The 20,470-nt window shown below is 41.9% G+C and overlaps 1 protein-coding gene across 4 annotated transcripts in view; it reads right to left on the minus strand.

Moving 5' to 3' along the window:
* The window catches only part of LOC122564000 (coronin-6-like), a 242,289-nt gene that overhangs the window by 94,888 nt on the left and 126,931 nt on the right, over positions 1 to 20,470 (minus strand). The window contains exon 1 of one of the 4 annotated variants that reach the window (XM_087977337.1): positions 18,881 to 18,979. The exons of the other annotated variants lie outside the window; for them this stretch is intronic. Within the exon in view, the coding sequence (XP_087833463.1) occupies positions 18,881 to 18,952 (72 nt within the window). The 5' untranslated portion in view covers positions 18,953 to 18,979. Of the gene's footprint in view, positions 1 to 18,880; positions 18,980 to 20,470 lie in introns of those variants that run through there. 4 annotated transcript variants of the gene reach the window in all.

Here is a 20,470-nt window from a genome sequence, read left to right on the forward strand (position 1 = left end):
CCCACATTTAGTTTCATAAAAAATAACCACGAGAATGAACATCATTGAATAAAGGCAGGGCATAAGTCTCATTGTTACCGGTATCAAACACTCTGGAGGTGTGATTAATGTTAAATGAATAAAGTCTATGAATATGGAGTGAGGTGAACAGCATGACAGAGCAAGTACTATTACTCATCACCACATGTTAACTATTGATTAGTTAAGGCAAGTAATTATTGAAGAATCATTTTAAAAGAATCAAGTCTTTCCAAACAGTATATGATATTATGTTCAATATACAATGAAAGGAGAAACTAGGTGATCCAAAGGAATGTTCTGATCCATGGGCATCTATGAAGACTTTGCTTGTATTTTCCTTGTATTAGAATTCCTTTAAGAATAATTAGATAGAGTATACATAGAGGTTTAATAGTTGGTGGTGGGAGTGGGGGGGGGAATGGAGGTACAGATGGTTTGATCCCAGTAACATCAACATTACAGAGTAAGCATACACTAGGGTTGACCTGGATCACATTACCAGGAGTGAAGGGAATTGAAGACAACTTGGACTTCATAATGGAGTTCTTAAGGTTCTTGTTGGAAACAAAACCAACTTTGCTCACCAATAGCTCATGAAGCAGCGACTGGTATGCTGCATGCAGTAATCATATAGGATGTTGTGCTTGCGTGTTGTCCCCTTTAGGACAATGCATACAGCCTGCCACGCAAACAATGTAATGCACATAACACTGAAACAAACAGGATATGCACAATAAAGAGGAATAAATGGTGGAGACCCCTGGGGTACACACTGCTATCAGCAGTACTCCTCATAAGCTACCTCTTAGTGTGTCACATGCAGTAAATAGGTATTATAATACATACATTTTAAATCAACCTCTCAAACACACCAGTGACAGCAGGTGGAACTTAAACCTGGGCCTTCTGGTCAAGAGGTGGGGACACCAACCCCACAAAAACAACCCATAAGTAAATAAAGGTTATAGATATCTTGAATCAACGTGTTTGCATATGTTACGACACCCCTCTGGAGCAGGTGGTATTTGAACCCAGGCCTTCAAGTCTACAGCACTTGGTATTCCCAGACAATCTCCCATCCAGATACTAACCAAGTCAGAATCTGTTTAGCTTCTAAGCTCAAACCAGATCAGGCATTTTCAGTCTAGAATGGCCATAGCCTGTACAATAACTTGCAACCAACTGACCAACAGAGAATCACCTTGCAGGAATCGTAGGAATTGGGAGTTTGTGTACAAGTACAATCAGATTTTGTGCAGCCTGCTGATAAAATTGTTATAAAGAATGGAAACAGTACATAGGAAAATGGGAAAATGGTAATCAAGAATTTTTATTTTTCATATTCGAGTATATTACAACAAAGAAAATTATATATCAGATGGCAGAGGAAGTGTAAGGTACAATTAAGGGTCTATAGCAAATCTGTTGGCAGAAATATACACGAACATTATTTGGAGTCACAATGTTTGGGATCAGTATTTCCTGAAAATAACATATTCCTAAATCAATTCCACAAGCTGGACAATGATATCTAGTTCAGTTGCGTAATAAAAGTCTATCAAGTTAGTGGAGAAGCAAAAAGGTCACGAAAGCTTCAAAATTAGTAAATGTGCAATTCTTGCAAGAGACATGTAAGTCCAACAGCTCATAGCTGCAGAGTAATGGCGTAATCTGACTGGCTGTTCTTTTCTAGTTTTGTAAATTGCAGTCCAATGATAGAAACTCAGATCTAACAACCATAAATTTCAATCATTCCAACTCTCTTAAAAACCATTTCTGGGTACTTTCCAGCAAAATTTCCAATTAAGCAACAAATCTGCGAAAATAAAGGTCAAACTTTGCAATCAATGTCATGACAGCCAGGTAAGCAGAAAGTCAGAGTTTATCTACCACAGCTCCGTTTACCATGAGGCAAGTGTGGTTAGATTTATTTGCACTGTTAGAAGACTATCGAAATAAATATACCTTATCTAGAAAGGCGTGGGGTGAGAGAGAGGTGGGTGATGGTATTGCAATTAACTTGTGTCTTATACTTTGAACACCATGTGATAGCTCAATGAAATCCAGAGAACTGTGTGTTTGTCCCTGATCAGAGAACATGAGATGATCACCAAAGGCACGACAATAATTCACACTCCTCTGCAAAATGTGGGAGGTGGTTGCGGCAATTAAAAGCATGGTCATAAAGATTTATGAAGCTGCATGCTTTTCTTGTTAACATTTATGTGAAGGGACAAGTCTTTTGATAGAGATTGTATTCTCCAGGCGATTTCCAGTGAGGATTGCTCATAGGGTCTAAGATGCCAACTCTGACTATGTTCCAGGCTTCTCAGTTTCATTGCTAATTAGGCTATGTCATAACCGGTTTATTCTAAGCCTTTGGCCCTCTTCCAGAGGCACTCAAACCAATAGCCTCAACAAGATTCTAGCTTCCTCCACTTGGTAGCGAGACCAGCACATTTTATTCTTGCAGAGATCCTGGGTATGGCAGTTATTTATGGTATGGTAACTTGTCAAAAGAATGCTGTGCTGAGTAACAGGACAAGTATATCTAGAGAACCTTCTGAAACCGTGACTTTGATATGGAATTGGAAATGCACGGACAGATGGCTGCAAAACGAAACAGTTCATTTTCACATGTTCACACAGCATCAAAGAAATAAGGGAGATGGAAGTCACTGTTAATCAGCTGAAGTCGCTTCATTTGCAGCATGCATCAATTGATTCTTTGGTTTTGACTCAGCTCATTCCTGACACTCACAAAGTTATTTATTTTTAAGCAGATCATACTGTAGCTCAATCACATCTACTGGAACATGAATCTGCATAATAGTTAAAGCTGGCTGCTGAACTGGGGCTCTTCATTGTCCTAACCCACTGTATGCTGGTAAAAAATTCATTAATAAATACATGTCAATTGAAATTTCCTGAAACAGTCAAATTGATGAAATGATAGAGAGAAGGAATGAACCCGTTCATTTAGCTGGTCCTACCCTAGGAAATGCACTGACCTCTACACCGCTGAAGCCAAACGCCAACTTGAGGACACCTCTTCCTACCGCCCCCTCGACCATGACCCCACCCCCCACCACCAAACCATCATCTCCCAGACTATACAGAACCTCATCACCTCAGGAGATCTCCCACCCACAGCTTCCAACCTCATAGTCCAGGAACTCCGCACTGCCCGGTTCTACCTCCTTCCCAAGATCCACAAGCCTGACCATCCCAGCCGACCCATTGTCTCAGCATGCTCCTGCCCCACTGAACTCATTTCTACCTACCTCAACACTGTCCTATTCCCCCCTAGTCCAGGAACTCCCCACATACATTTGAGACACCACCCACGCCCTCCACCTTCTCCAAGACTTCTGTTTCCCCGGCCCCCAACGCCTCATCTTCACCATGGATATCCAATCCCTCTACACCTCCATCCGCCATGACCAGGGCCTCCAAGCCCTCCATTTCTTCCTCTCCCGATGTCCCCAACAGTACCCTTCCACAGACACTCTCATTCGTTTGGCCGAACTGGTCCTCACCCTTAACAATTTCTCCTTCGAATCCTCCCACTTCCTCCAGATCAAAGGGGTAGCCATGGACACCTGTATGGGCCCCAGCTATGCATGTCTCTTTGTTGGCTACATAGAACAGTCGATCGTCCATAATTACATTGGCACCACTCCCCACCTCTTCCTCCGCTACACTGATGACTGCATTGGCACCATCTCGTCTCCCGCAAGGAGGTTGAGCAATTCATCAACTTCACTAACACATTCCACCCTGACCTTAAATTTACCTGAACCATGTCTGACACCTCCCTCCCCTTCCTGGACCTCTCCATCTCCATTAATGACGACCGACTTGACACCGACATTTTTTACAAACCTACCGACTCCCACAGCTACCTGGATTACACCTCTTCCCTACCTCCTGCAAAAATGCCATCCCGTATTCCCAATTCCTCCGCCTCCACCGTATCTGCTCCCAGGAGGACCAGTTCCACCACAGAACACACCAGATGGCCTCCTTCTTTAGAGACCGCAATTTCCCTTCCCACGTGGTTAAAGGTGCCCTCCAACATATCCCGCACCTCCGCCCTCAGACCCCACCCCTCCAACCGTAACAAGGACAGAACGTCCCTGGTGCTCACCTTCCACCCTACCAACCTTCGCATAAACCAAATCATCCACCGACATTTCCAGACAGATCCCACCACCAGGGATATATTTCCCTCCCCACCCCTTTCCGCCTTCTGCAAAGACCGTTCCCTCCCTGACTACTTGGTCAGGTCCACGCCCCCTACAACACACCCTCCCATCCTGGCACCTTCCCCTGCCACCGCAGGAATTGTAAAACCTGCACCCACACCACCTCCCTCGCCTCCATCCAAGGCCCTGAAGGAGCCTTCCACATCCATCAAAGTTTTACCTGCACATCCACCAATATCATTTATTGCATCTGTTGCTCCCGATGCGGTCTCCTCTACATTCGGGAGACTGGACGCCTCCTAGCAGAGCGCTTTAGAGAACATCTCCGGGACACCCGCACCAATCAACCACACCGCCCTGTGGCCCAACATTTCAACTCCCCCTCCCACTCTGCCGAGGACATGGAGGTCCTGGGCCTCCGCTCCCTCACCACCAGATGCCTGGAGGAAGAACGCCTCATCTTCCACCTCGGAACACTTCAACCCAGGGCATCAATGTGGACTTCAACAGTTTCCTCATTTCCCCTTCCCCCACCTCACCCCAGTTCCAAACATCCAGCTCAGCATTGTCCCCATGACTTGTCCTACCTGCCTATCTTCTTTTCCACCTATCCATTCCACCCTCCTCTCTGACCTATCACCTTCATCCCCTCCCCCACTCACCTATTGTACTCTATGCTACTTTCTCCCCACCTCCACCCTCCTCTCACTTATCTCTCCACCCTTCAGGCTCCCTGCCTGTATTCCTGATGAAGGGCTTTTGCCCGAAAGGTCAATTTTACTGCTCCTCGGATGCTGCCTGAACTGCTGTGCTCTTCCAGCACCACTAATCCAGAATTTTAAATTGCTGCTTTCCTGTTCCATATAAACCTAAAATAGTCCCCACCTCATTCAGAAAAATGGCATTTTTCCATTTTTAAATGTAATCAAAAACTTCCAATGGTGACAAGTGGGTCATCTCTCCAATATCAGCAAGCCATGTTATTCAATCTGCTTTGTTCTTCAACACAGTGTCAATGGCATCATTTACATTAGCTGAGCAAGTAAATGGGGGCCACAGTTTAATGTCTCACTTGAAACAGGGCACCCGCAACAACGCAGCAATGATACTGGATCAGACTTAACGATGGTGCTGAAGCCCTGGTGTAGGACTTGAACCTGGAACCTTCAAGTTCAGAGCAGCATGCCTTTACAAGCTGAGCACACCTTGATCTGGTCTTGGTGGATAGTCCTTTGATTCCTGTTGTTATTTCAACATAAAGTTAATTTGCCTTCCTCATGAGGATGATGATTAAAGTTCTTTTTAATTGCCTATAATCCAGGTATTAAGAACTTCACCTACCCTATCCCAACATTAAATGAGGTAAAATTGTACTGAACATTATCTTATAAGCTTCCCAAGAAATGGAATTAGCTTGTAAGCTTCAACCCGACATATTCATTTGGAGGCTAAATGGTAACCAGTTGTGACAGTGAACTGATGCTGTCCGCTTCTGACTAATCCTCTTCAGTTAATCTGTGACAACATACTGGCGATTCCACCATTAACAATGGGAAATTAATAACAGCTTTAAATGTAAATTTTCCCAAAGGCTAAGATAAAGATTTCAGGTACTAAGCATTGCTTCCACTCTAATTTAGAAACAATTCAATTCACTGCCCTCATCTTCCCCAACAGCCCTGAGTTTTCATTCACAATAAAACATCTAGAGAATTCCAAGCACAAAACACTAGGCCTGCTGCACTGAAAAAGTCTACTGATGGTGAATTGTTGGAAATACGCATCTGGCTCACTGATGTCCTTTGGGAAGCAGATGTTCACTAATGTCTTTGCCTGGTCTGGCTTACATGTGACTCGACAGCAATGCAGTTAACTCCTACCCACCTGACCTCTGGGCAATTAGGAATGGGCAATAAATGCCTTTATCATTTGAATTAATATAAAAAATATAACTGTTTCACTTCCAACTGATCGATGCATTGTGGGCAAGTTTCTGAGAAAGATGTATGTTGTGGATATAGACACACACTCGGTGCTTTAACAATGTGTTCTAGTTTATAAATGAGAACTGGACTTACAAGAGTGAAGACATGAGCATCTTCCTGAACATACTTTGCCAAGATTACATGGGAATAACTCTACATCTCAGAGCCACCTGTTCAGTTTACAACCAATGTTTCTACAATTTGGAATAAGGCCAAGAACAAACCGTCCAAACATTAATATGCAATACACACCAGCATCAACACTATTACTCACCATCTTTAAACTCACTATCAAGCACCAGGAGATGTACAAGGTTTCCAGCCGCAGTAATAAGGCCATCATTCAATTTATTTTGAAATTCAAATATAGTTCAAAGAGCCAAAACAGCCTATAATAAAGAAATTTAAAAAGTTCAAAGTCCTTCTTCTCTTCAGCGATTTTCCATTTTTAGGATGTTCACAGCGATGTTGGCTCAATCTGCCTGAAGGCCAAGATTAGTAGCCCCCGTGGACATATTCTTGCCCCACATTCTTTGGATTGTCAGTGGGGCCATGTCTTCAACAGCAATGGGTGGGAGAAGGCTGGTATTGTGTTTAAGCTGGTGAGCTGGTCAGAAATGAAGTGCAGAGCTGGAGTCATATAGTTTTGTACAGCACATTTAAAATGTTAACGATTGTGTAAGCACATGTTAACAATTTGAACAGCATGGGAGATAAGACATGAGCATCAACTGCACTCTTCGGTACTCTGCGCTATTGCAACGGAGCTTTGTCTCATTAGCTTTAAAATTCTTCTAACATCTCTGAAGTTCAATCAGATTTCTATTGCAGGTGGTATTTAAATGGAAAGCTTGTCTCATCAAAGAACTTGTTAGTTATTGAAAGCATATTGAGCCAATTAACTGGCAAACCCATTTGATTAAGAATACTCATTGACATACAATGTCCCAGACTCCACCACTATAATAGAATTTGCTGTAAAAGCTCAGCAGGTCTGGCAGCATTTATGAAGAGAAATCAGAGTTTACGTTTCGGGTCCGGTGACCCTTCCTCAGAACTGATGCTTTGTCTGAGGCTGTCGTCCAGATCTGTTCAGCCTCAGGCACCTGGAGGAATGCACAGCAAGGGAGAAGGAAGGTCAATGACCTTCACAACTCTGTCACTATCTTCTCTCCGCTACCTCACATTCACTCTCTCTCTTTGCAAACTCTCAAGACTCATATCCTACCCCTCTCACTATCGCCTGCACCATCTTTCCTCATTACCCACCTCTTGGCCCAGGCCTGGAGGCTATGGCAACACAAGCGAATATCCAACCACTGTTTAAATGTCACGAGAGTTTCTGACTCAGATACAAATGGGAAAATGGAAGAATCTGCTTGACGATGAATGATAAGAGTCTACTTACTGTAGCCAAATTACATGCCGTTATTTACGAACACAGAGCATTGTTTGATTAATTGGAACACCTCTTCCAGGAAGACTGCTTTGAACAATGATTACAAAGCACTGGCAAATCACAGAATCCCTACAGTGTGGAAACCGGCCACTCAGCCCATCGGGTCCACACCGACCTTCCAAAGATCATTCCACTTAATCCCATGCCTCCATCCGTGTAACGCTGCATTTCCCATGTACGATCCATCCAACCATCTTTGGACTGTGGGGTGAAACCGGGGCACCCAGTGGAAATCCACACAGACACGGGGAGAGTGTGCAACTCCACATGACAGTCGCCCGAGGGCAGAATCGAACCTGAGTCCCCTGGCGCCATGAGGCAGCAGTGCTAACCACTAAGCCACCTCCAAATGAAACTATTGACAGCTACTCAGGAGTGTTGACATTTCTTGTGAAAAGCTAAGAGCTGAATGGCAAAGGAGGAGGCCGAGGCGATTGGACCCATCAAGGATGAGGTGCGAGCAAGGGAAATAGGATGCTGGATCCACCATTCCTCAGTTGCATCAAGAGGAAACCAAAATTAGACATCCTCTTTGTCAGAGTAATTATTTCAATACAAATATTCTCTGTATTTGTTGCAAAAATAACATTAGAGTGACTTCATTTTGTAAACCTTTGGCTGCATGGTGGAACCCAGCATTTTCAAGCTTGCTATGAATCCTTTAAGCAGACTCCTGGCAATAAGGAAAGCTTGCAGCAAGGGTGAATAACATTGCACGGCAGAATTTAAAACAGCCACTCACAACAATCCAAGAACTTTTCCTCTTACAGAAACAGTTGTCAGACCACTGAGAAAGAAAACATCAACAAAAGTTACTTCGAAACCTTCTGTCATCAGTCCCTCTGAAAAATTAGTGCAACATTAGTTCCCATTCTGCCTTCAACAATAATATTGTGAAGAACAACATGTAACTGCCAACTTGCTATTACCGAGCATTATATAACAATCAGTATCAAGATGGATCAGCAACCAACAATTCATCCCATGAGTAATTATGTCTTCCTTTTGCTGGGATTCAAAGCAGATCATCAGCTTTTTAATGACATAATACATTTTCGAAAGGGTACGCAGGCTTATGCCTCAAGTACAAAAATTCTTGGAAGCCAAATCAACATATCATTTTTCTTCAACCAGATATTGAATAACAAGGTCCATAATCACTGTATGTTACTAAAGTTTGCAACAAAAAAAACTATTTGTTTTAGGAATATACCCATAGTTTGGTTTGTTCTTTAATTTACTTTAATGTGTTGCACTGAAGTTAGAACTTTATTATCAAATTTCAAAACAAATGGTTTGCATCAGTCAACTGACTGAAATTCTGGATTAACAACACATATTCATTTAACACAGGTGGTCATCCCAAAGAGAATTAGAAAGGAAAGCACAATTGCTTTTAAAGTCACACAAACATTAGAGAATGTAAAATAAAAGATGAACAAACTTTGTTAATGTGCGCACCCCCTGCTGCCTCAGCCTGACCATGCCATGATTTGTCCTGTGATACATTCTCCAAAGTATAGCACAAACTGCATTGAATCTGGGGGACTGTGACTTCATAACGTGGAAGGAAGGTATTGATGACAATAGGGGAATGGCTCTGGGTGGGTTGCTCTTCAGAGGGTCGGTGCGGACTTGTTGGGTCAAAGGGCCTGTTTCCACACTGTAGGGAATCTAATTTAAAAAATGGTGGATGATTACAAACAAATTAAGCTGAAGCCTTAGGCTTCTTGGGTGGTACATCGGTTAGCACTGCTGCATCACGGTTCCACGGATCCAGGTTTGTTCCAGCCTTGGGTGACTGTCTATTTGGACATTTCCCCTGTGTCTGCTTGAGTTTCCTCCTGCAGTCCAAAGATATGCAGGTTAAGTGGATTGCCCACACTAAATTACTCCAAAGTGTCCGGGGATGTGCAGGCTAGGTGGATTAGTCATGGTACAAACCGGGTATAGGATTATGGGGATGGGGTGGAGGGGTTAGGTCTAGGTGGGATGCTGTTTGAATGCTGACTCAATGGCCTCTTTCTGCACTGTAGGTATCCTATGATACTTGAGGACACACTGCCTGTTAGAATATTGCCTCCCAGTCTCAATTCCAGGCAGAGGGATGTTCGCAAATGTTTTCTGTTAAAATTCAAGATGGAATCTGTCTTAGAGATCCCTTCCCCATTCTGCAGAGAATCGGGTCAACTGTTTTCACCCAGAGGGCAGTGGTAATCTGGGACTCCCTGCTTGTCAGGCTGGTACAGGCGGAGACCTTTCAGAAGTATTTAGATATGCACTTGCAATACTCTGACATACAACGCTCTGACCATACGCTGGAAAATTGGAGTACAATAATTAGGTGCTTGGCTTTCACCAGTTCAGACCTGATGGGCTGAAGGGTCTTTTTCTGTGCTCTGGAGCTCTAAGACTTTATGACTCTAAGAAGGCAAATTTGGCATTAAACACTAGTCTTCTTCTAAGTCACCATAATATCAGTGAAGGTAATTTCAAATTGATGGAATATATTGTGATCCAACTACATTTTAAAAAGAAAACCCATGATTCTGAGGGCCAAATTTTCCCAGAAGGTGGTGTGAAGGGAAAATAATTGAGTGACTTTTACCATCAATTAAATGGTCAATTAAAGACCATTTAAGGGTGTTGCCTCATAACACCTTGCCAGCAGATGGGAAACGTGACTGGTTTCAGACCCAAAACCTGCTGGTTGGGGGTGTATCTCCAGCTACCTGAATCTGGTGTAATCAGGGACACTGATGGAGGGAGTCTTTAAAAGCACCCCCAACCATGCCACTGACCCCACTCCCTAGATCCTAAGCCTGCAATATCCACCCCATGTGAACAAAGGAAATGATCTGCCTCTATTAAAAGCCCTGAAGAGTAGGCTTCTACTGATGGTCTCCAGGACCCAGAAGCTTTTGGCCTCTGATTGACCAGCAGAGGAGGCAGGATGCATGCAAGGCTATAGATGTGGGTTGATATCAAGGAGGAGGATGAAGTTTACAATGCATTTCTCCTTAAAAGATCATAAGAACATGGATGCTGCAGCAATTTTATAGGAAGTCTACAAATGCAGCAGCTACAAGATAAAGTTGTGGAGTGATAGCGCCAATAAAATTCAGCAAGTGTGGACAGCATTGCTTGGTGTGATAGAAAGGGATGCAGATAAAGAAGGGTGCATATCCAACTACTTATTGTCCACCTGGAACGAGTGAGCTGCCAGTAGAATTGGTTTTGTACTAGACAATGTTGGGATGAGCTGAGGGGAACAAATCATCATTCCCACCATTGCCTGAGGGTGATCCCACTCCATCTGAAAGTGTGCATGTCTGGGCATTCGGAAAAAGAGAGAGGGCCAGGAGGAAGATCCCACCAACATTCTCAGTCTGAACTAACACGTGAGGAACAGTGCCTTGGAGTAATCACTAGAGGAACAGCAGCACAAATCAAATGACACTGATCCATCACTCAGCATCTAGATGGGATAGGCTGCAGGGCCATGTGGCATAGGAAGATAGTTCAGAGTTGGCATGAGGAAACTGGGGGAGGGTGGAGCTAGAATTCCTTGATTCTGTCTGATTTGTCTAACAGTTATCCACAGAAAGTGAACAAAATGACAGCAATACAATTATTTGGACAAGTGTCAAGGTTAAATGATATTTGTTCACCTATTGAAACCCAAGAAGAAAATACATCCTTAAGTTAATTGAGAGATACTTCCTTTGATCATTTGCATTATGGTTAATTCAGCTTCCCAACACATTGCTCAGTTTATGCTCTCTCTCCCTCATAAATGGATATACATCTGTCAGCACATTACAAAGATTGCGCCAGCTCCACTCAATCACAATGAGTGTCCCCTTGTACTCTCCTGGGCTGTAAGCATCTCAAGTCAATCCAGCCATCATGTACTATACAATGTTAGAACTGGCTATGATGTGCTACTGCCCTTTGGGACTGGGAACTGCCATCTTTATGCAGTCTGGCCTACATGTGATTCCAGACCCGTAACAATGTGGCTAACTGCTATATGCCTTTTGGCCAATCAGGGTTGGGAAGTAAATACTGGCCTGGCTAGTAAAACCCACATTTGTGAATGAATTAAAACATTAAAGTATTGTAAAAGCATAGCATTCTTGCATTCCAATTCACAGCCATGTTGTAGAATGTTCTGATCGACTGCCTCCTCCAGTTTGCTGTAGGGTGTCCACATGCATCACAGGCAACAAACATGATTTCAGTTCTGTTATCTGCATTATATTGATAAATAGAAACATGATCCCAATCACTTGAAAGTGTTAATGCCATGGAGCACACGACAATTTCATTTTATCTGGCACATATCTGCAACAATCTGTAGTACCATGCACATAACCACAATAACAAAGCAACAGCAAAATGTCATTGCCAACACAGTGGTGATTGCTTTAATGTATGATCAATTTCTTGTAACCCTCTTGTGAACCTGGGCTATCTTCAAGCAAAGTGAACAATATCCAATTTGAATAATAATGTCAACCAGCTAAAGAACAAGTATTCTTCCACCCCAGCCCATAAAATCACAATGATCTTTTGGCAATAAGCTTTCAAAGCAATGACTTGTTTGTATTCAACTCTTTCAGGACAGTGGTTAGATTGCTTAATGAAAGCCACAACAGTCAATCATTGAAAAAAAAACTCATATTTGAGTTTTGGTTCTTGGTTTTGCAAATATGATGCTACATTAATTGTGGCCACATACTTCAATTTTAAAAAAAAGTATTTAAATGTTGGTTGTTCATCTTGCTGACCTTCACAGCAGTTTCCTACTTGTACTTCATGGCTGCTTAACAAGCATCACATGCTGGTAGGTTAATGAAATCCAGCAGGCAACAGCTGCTAGGAAGATACAAAAGACAAGCGGAGAACAGAGAATAGAGTCTATTGAGAATTATAGCATTTGGCAATAACAATGTATCCAAGAACGTAATTCTTCCTGAAACGTTGACACAGAATAACGTTTTTTAACAAAGGTACTTTGATAGGGCTAGATGAAGGCTTTAACATAGCACAATATACTTGATGTGTGACACCAGTGCAATGTATGAGATATGTACAGTGCATGGCAAAGTAATAAAGAAGCTCGTATTAATGGCCTATTATTGGATGCCCATTAAATTGGCATGCAAACCTTTTAAGTGTTTGGCTCACTGATGAAAAGTAACACAATTTAGCCAAGAGTGCAACGGATTTGTAAGGAATGCTGTCCCATGAAAAAACTGAAATTAGATTGGAATTTTATATGACCATACAACTCACAAATAGTGGAAGAATTTATAGATGGCCCAATTATGGAAATATCTGACTATACATTGTTCTTATAAATACTTGTCAATAACTGAATAAAATACTTAACTCAAAAATATGAATCTTAATTTCTTTTACTGATAATAGTTAGGTCAGGAAATTGCTAGTAAACTACATGCGCAGATTGCTGCTTTTTTGAAGCTCTATGAACACAATATTACTTGAATTAGTCAAATCATCCATCTCAAAATAATTGAGTGTTTGATTTGGTAGATAAATAACAATCTTCTTTAAATGAATTTTGTTGCTGTCAGAGAGAAGGAAGTGCTAGGAAATTAGGAGACCTTCCCACTGACCAGATATACATCTCTATAACTCTGTGACCATACTCTTGTCAGGACCAAGTACTCTTAAGAGATATACAGCATTGACTGGAAATGGAATAAAATGTCTCCTTTCTGAATACTGCCTGATGAAATTTCCAAATAATCCCATCCTCAGAACAGCATTATGGTAGAAAATGGCATTTCATTTCCTTATTTCAGCTACGTAAATGCTGAGTTCATTATGAGCAGCTTCAGGTTGCTATCCCACCATGAAATTGGTCTGTAATTTGTGGAAAGTATTTATAGAGATATCAGAGAAAGAAGACATCAATATGGTTGGGTTTGGGTGGAATTCAAATGCAGTACTAAATGGACCACACCCTAATCCAATTGTTCTCAAACTGGGATCCTTTGACACCTAAAGGTCTCTGGAGGCACTGTAATGTGGATGTGATTACTAAGCACGTTTACCCTTAAGAGTGGTTTTGATGTGGTCAGGACTTGGATCTCATCGAGTCTCCATGTAGCCTTACACTCCATACTGTCCATCACTACTTGAGACTCTGCACCTTTTGCCTCAAGGGTGGCACGGTGGCTCAGTGGTTAGCACTGCTGCCTCACAGCACCAGAGACCCAGGTTCAATTCCAGCGTCAGGTGACAGTCAGTGTGGAGTTTGTATGTTCTCCCATGGCTGTGTGAGTTTCTTTCATGTGCTCCCGTTTTCTTCCACAGTCCAAAGTCGCGCGGGTCAAGTGGATTGGCAATCCTAAATTGTCCATTGTATCCGGGCACCAGCAGGCTGGGTGTGAGAGCTATGGGAAAAACAGGTTACAGGGATAGGGTAGGTTGATGGGATTCTCTTTGGATAGGTGGTGTTGAGCTAATGGACGAAATGGCCTGCTTCCACACTGTAAGGATTCTAAAGATTGTGAACAGAATGATATGGCAAATAGCTATGGAGTCAGGAGACTACTGCAATGGTACACTGTCACTCAAGGGTACAAATAAAGCTTTGAAACAAGCTTCAGAATATCCTTCAGCTGATCTCCCAGGCCTCTGAAGAGCTACTGCTTCACCAGTCTTGCGTAATTCAAATGCTATTTTTAATTAGACGGAACTTTCATGGGTATTTTCGGAGATCACATTTTGTTGTTCCATCTGCATTTCCCTGAGAATAAAAGCGTGTTACTTTTTTATACAGAAGGTTTTGTGAGGGTCATTGCCAAATATCACAGCAGGGATAGGCACACTGAGAACTCCCAAATATCAGAAAAATACCTGTTTGCATTAAAAGCATTATTAAAACACATTTTACACATGGGCACCCAGCTCCCTGAAGAGAAAAGATGCCTTTAAAGAGAAAAATACAGCAGCGGACCTGGTACAAATGCAATCCATTACCACCTCTGACAAGAATGAGATTGATGACAAAATATAGAAAAATAGCCGATGACAGTGTGTCCCCTTTAAAATCACCATTTTTACATTGCACAAAATAACATGTTTTCCTTTGGCAACCTGAATTTCTAGTAAGGCTAATACTTGGAACTACCCTTAAAGTAACCTTAAATAGATAATCTCTGCTCAAAAGATATAAATGGCACAAAGAGAGGGAACATTTCCACAGGACAATGTGTGGGGAGGACAAGGTACAGGGATGGAATAATATTCACATGAAATTATATGGGAAGTGACATTTGACCTGCGGAACACCTGATACAGCCACAGAACAAAAGGAAATGTCCCCTTCCCCTGCCAAGGTCATTTCTCCCCAAGTAGAAACCTTTACATTTCTTTCTTGTGTTAAACAAACGATGAGCTCATTCACTTTTTGTTTCCATGTGATGATAATCGTAAAAACATGTTTTTGTACCAGACCACTCTGAGGAACTTCCCAGTAGCTTTCCACAATATTTTTACAGTCTGGAATGAATTGCGAGAAGTGATCCCATTTCAGATATGATGATACAGCACCATTCTATCACAGTGCACCACATGCATTTCAGCCCTGGTTAGCAGCAGAGTTTTCAAAGGAAATAGTAATAACTCATTTCAACTATTAAAATCTCATAATTGCCAAACAATGCAAAACCCACTTTGTCAACCAGTTTTTAATTTTCAGAAGTCCTGAAAAGAAATCACTGGACTCAAATGTTAACACTCTGGTTTCTCTCCACAGATATTGCCAGCCCTGCTGAGTTTCTCCAGCAATTTTTGTTTTTTCTTTGCTTTAGATCTTCAGTATCTGCAGTTCATTGTTTTATTTTAAAACATGAATCATGTTACCCACACCTATGTTGTCAGCTGATCAATTTTGCGTTTTTTTTTGTTTATTCCACAGGTCCAGCTAGCGGTCAGACTCTGCAACTACTGAGAGAGAGAAAATAATCCCAGGCAGACTGAATGGGAAATGCTGGCATTGTGATTTACTTGCAAGCTGACCCAACAAGTTTTGCTAGCAGCAAGTTCTGAAGTCAGGAAGCATACTGTACACAAGGTTTTTGACAATGGAAAGCAATTCAACTGGTTGACTGGAACCAGCTCAACTGGCCATTGAATCTAAACTCATCTGGATTCATGGGTCCCCTTTCTGATCTCACCTTACCCATGGAAACCACATCCAGCCTCCCTATTTGCATTAAGCTGCTGAACATCTAATTTCCCTTCCATGATATTTCATATTATAAACAGACCTCCCTCCTTGGGTATTGATTTTTTTCATCTCTCTCTGCCTCAAAGCTGCTATAATTACCCCTTTTTCCTCAAAAAGCTTCGACCTTAATGCCCTTACAAAAGGCTGATCCATTTCCAACCTCTCTTTCCTCTTAAAAAGACGTGTTACCACCTCATAACTTCATGTCCATCTCACGTATAGCTCCAAGTTGCTGCCCTTTCACACTCAAATACCATTCACTAAAATCACACATGATATCCCACATGATGGTGGCAAAGAAAAACTATCACTTCATGTCCTATGCCATCTATCTGGAGCTTTGACAAGAGTAACCACACTATCCCTCTCCAATAGCTCTCCTCTCTTATCCAGCTTTACCAGAGAATTACCAGCAATAGCCAGTTTTCCCACTTCCCCAGCATGACTTCTGGTGTTGCTCCAGGCTCCATATCCTTGGCCCCCTATTTATCACCTATATGATGCGTCTTTGCAATATCACCTGAAATCACAACATTAATTTCCACTTGTATGACACCCATCTCTGCCTTGCCAGTGTTACTTTCAACATCCCTCCACTGTCTCTATGTTGGCAGTCTGTTTGCCTGAGATCCAGTACTGGATGAGCAAGAGTTTCCATCAATAAATATTGAGAAGAGCAATACCATTGTTTTTGGCATCTGCTGTAACTTCTAACATTCTCCCTCTCATCTGTCTAAGATTGAAGCAAGGTAAAAACAATGACTGCAGATGCTGGAAACCAGATTCTGGATCAGTGGTGCTGGAAGAGCACAGCAATTCAGGCAGCATCCGAGGACAGGCAAAATCGACGTTTCGGGCAAAAGCCCTTCATCAGCCCTGATTTTGCCTGTCCTCGGATGCTGCCTGAATTGCTGTGCTCTTCCAGCACCACTGATCCAGAATAAGATTGAAGCAGACTGTTCTCGATTTCAGTGTTTCATTTGATCAAGGGATTATCTTCCAATTATGTATCCATGCAATGACTGCCTACTTCACCTCCTTAACAGCATCCAACTCACTCTCATATGCTGTGAAAATCTGATCCATCAATTGGTTACTTCTACTCTCGACAATTCCAATGCTCTGCTAGCCCACAGACCATCTTCCCTTAGTTTGACATCAACCTGAACTTTCCTGTCCAAGTTTTACCATTGACCAGGAGCCATTTACCCAACAGCCATCTTCACTGATGTGCATTGGCTCCGAATTGTGCAACACCTCAATATTAAAATTCTCACTCCTATTTTCAAACTCCCCCATCTGTACTGCTGGAACTTCCCATAGTCACTCCATTGTTGACAGCCCTAACTTCAGCAGCCAAGGTACTAAAGCTCTGGTCTGTCCTTCCTAAATTTCTCGGAGGTGGTCTTTGAAGCCAGGCTTTTAGTCATCTTAAAATCTCCTTATAAGGCTCGGTGCTGAGTTTTAGGTTAAATAGACTATCTGCATACTTAAGAATTAGAAGCAGGAGTTGGACATTGTGTTTTTTTTTATATTTGTTCATGGGAATGTGGGTACCACTGGCCCGACCATTGACTGTCCCTAATTGTACAGCGGGCAACCACATTGCTGTGGATCTGGAGTCACATATAGAGCCAGACCAGTTAAGGACAACAGTTTCTTATGCTAAAGGACATTAGTGAACCAGATTTTTCCGACAATTAGCAATAGTTTAATGGTCATCATTAGATTCCTAATTCCAGATACTTATTGGATTCAAGTTCCACCATCCACCATGGTGAGATTCGAACCTGTGACATTGCCAAGAGGCATCATGTAGGTGAGAAATAGGAGGGAGCCAAGGATATAGATCCTGGAGCAACACCAGAAATCATGCTGGGGAAATGGGAAAACTAGCTATTGCTGGTAATTCTCTTGTAAAAGGTTAGATAGGACAATCCCGATCAGCTGGATTAATAGTCTAGTGATAACAACAGGAGACTATCACCTCCCCTGACTGGTGATGGCCCAGTGGTATTATCGCGAGAACAGTTTTTCCAGCCTGCTCCACCATTTAATAAGATTCAATAATTAAGTTCATGGCTGATCTGATTGTGGCCTGAAATCAAAATTATCACCAACTCTCAATAACCTTTGATTTGATTGTTAGTTGAGAATCTAACTCTGCCTTACAAGTATTGAATGACTCCATCTCCATCTATCCATGGACACAAATAGTATGGCTTTTGTTGTTATCCACTAATGGCAGTCACGTATTTTGCTGCCAAGGCCTCTAGGTTCCAGGATTTCCTTCCCAAACCTCTCTGCCCCTCTATCCTCCTTGAGAAATTCTGTAAAATTACCTGAAAATTTTTTTACCTCACACCCTGGGATGTTTTATGATGTTAAGGCACTGCATAAATTGGTCTTGCTATGTGGTCAATCTTAGGGATTGATTACTATCAAGAAAAGCTCAAATGAGAAAAGAACAGTTAACAAACATTGCCTCTTTACAGTATCTGAATAACAACGCAACAAGGCTTCAATTGTATTCTTGGCCTCAAAACACTACGAAACACCCACACTAAAATTCACCAAAAGAATTGCATATGTTCTGAATAAATTATGGTGGACCGGTAATGCAATACGACATATTTTTTTCCATTTGTGAGACCACGCTAATTCCCCTCTATATCAGTCATGGGATACCAAGTTAATCTGAGGACCTATTTAGAACATGTATGTGAGTCATGACACATCATTTCCATTTTATCCAACTTTTACGTTCAGTATACTGAACAATTTTCCAAGAAAGAATAATGAAAAATAACGATGCACTCAGTACTTTCAATTCTACTCACTTCCTGCCAAAACACCCATTTCCTGTTGTCATAGTAACCACACAAACTCACACAAATTATTGGTTGCACACACATTTAAAACCTAACTCAAAACTTACCTGATGGATAAAATGTACAAAACAAATAGTCTTTACAGTACATTGTAAATTGGATGCAAAATAAAAGAACATATACAAGAAGCAATAGGAATAAAGCACAGGTGATCTCAACAACACATACCGAGTGCCAACAGGCTCAACTACCCATTAATTATTTACTAAAGTATTGTGGACTGCTGATGTCAGCACCATGGTATCATGGGAGTAAGCTCTGAGGCAGATGGGAAGGTGATAAGCTGCACACCATCCAATTTTACATGCTCCCCTCCCCTACCAAAAACCCACCCAGTGGGAGCATGTGATATACTGTCCCAATTGCACTCTGTGTGTTAATTAACCAATGTTTGTTTTTTTCCCCATTTTTGATTTTCAGTTCTTTAATATTTTTAACTTAAAATGATCAACATTTTGTTTAAATCCTTTTTATGGCTTTGCCCATTTTACCATTGTAACCTCCTCTAGCCTTAGAATTCACAGCTGAATTCTCCATTCCTCTGACTGTTGTCTCTCCTCTCCAACCCCAGTTCTAACTATGCTTCCAAGAATGTAGGCCAAAAACTCTAGTATGTTGTGCCAAACCCTTCCAGATAAACAAATTGTCTCAGTTTAGCACAGGATATCAAGTTAGCTCACAAAGGCTAGTCAATGCAACATGCATCTGCATCCCTGAACCAGGGCTATGTCACAAATCATAGAAGCATCAATGTTTCGGGGTTCCTGAGATGTAGTGGAAGTGTCCCTGGTTCTGATCCAGGAGGCCTGGGTTCAAGTCCCATCTGTTTCAGAAATGCGTACCAACATTGCTGAACAGGTTGACTATAAAACATTTTCTCTGGAAGGGTCAATCTACATGCAATCAGGTAAATCAAAATAAACAACATAGAAGCTGGTCTGGTAACTTTACAGCTGCTTTTAAATCAAACAAACATTCAGGAAATTCTCCTGAAGAAATATAACATACACATTGCAGGTGATGGAGGAATGTAACCATTACAATATTCTTACTCTTTCATTAAACATACAATAACAGGAACTTCCATTTACGTCTCACAGAGCTGCAATCAAACACAAAAGGAGATGAACAGGCTATTTAACCAAGTTACAAAAGGTTTAGTCAAGGTGTTTTGAAGAGGTGTTTAAAAGGAAGGGAGATTAGTACAGAAATGGAGGGTTTGGCTCAATGTTCCTGAGTGTATTGCCCGAGATTCTTGGAAGCATGGCCACAAATGGTGGGACAAAGAGAAGGGTGGGAGAGGAGACACAACAGTGAGAGGAATAGAGAATTCAGCTGTGAATTCTAAGGCTGGGGGAGCTTACAGAGATAAAATGGGCAAAGCCATAAAAAGGATTGAAATGGAATGTCAATCATTTTAAATTAAAAATATTAACCAAAAATCGGAAAAATCAATAAACCGGAAGCTGGTTGATTAACACATGGAGTGTGATAGGGGCTGGATATCTCATGCCCCCACTGGGTTTGTTTCTGGTAGGGGAGGGGAGCATGTAAAACTGGATAGTGTGCAGCCTCCTACCTTCCCACCCACCTTGGAGTTCACTCCCATGACACTGTAGTGCTGAAATCAGCAGTCC

This window comes from Chiloscyllium plagiosum, unplaced genomic scaffold, assembly GCF_037043375.1.
Source record: "Chiloscyllium plagiosum isolate Xiang-an unplaced genomic scaffold, Cpla_swu_hap1 HiC_scaffold_31, whole genome shotgun sequence".
In the NCBI taxonomy this organism is placed as follows: Eukaryota; Metazoa; Chordata; class Chondrichthyes; order Orectolobiformes; family Hemiscylliidae; genus Chiloscyllium; species Chiloscyllium plagiosum.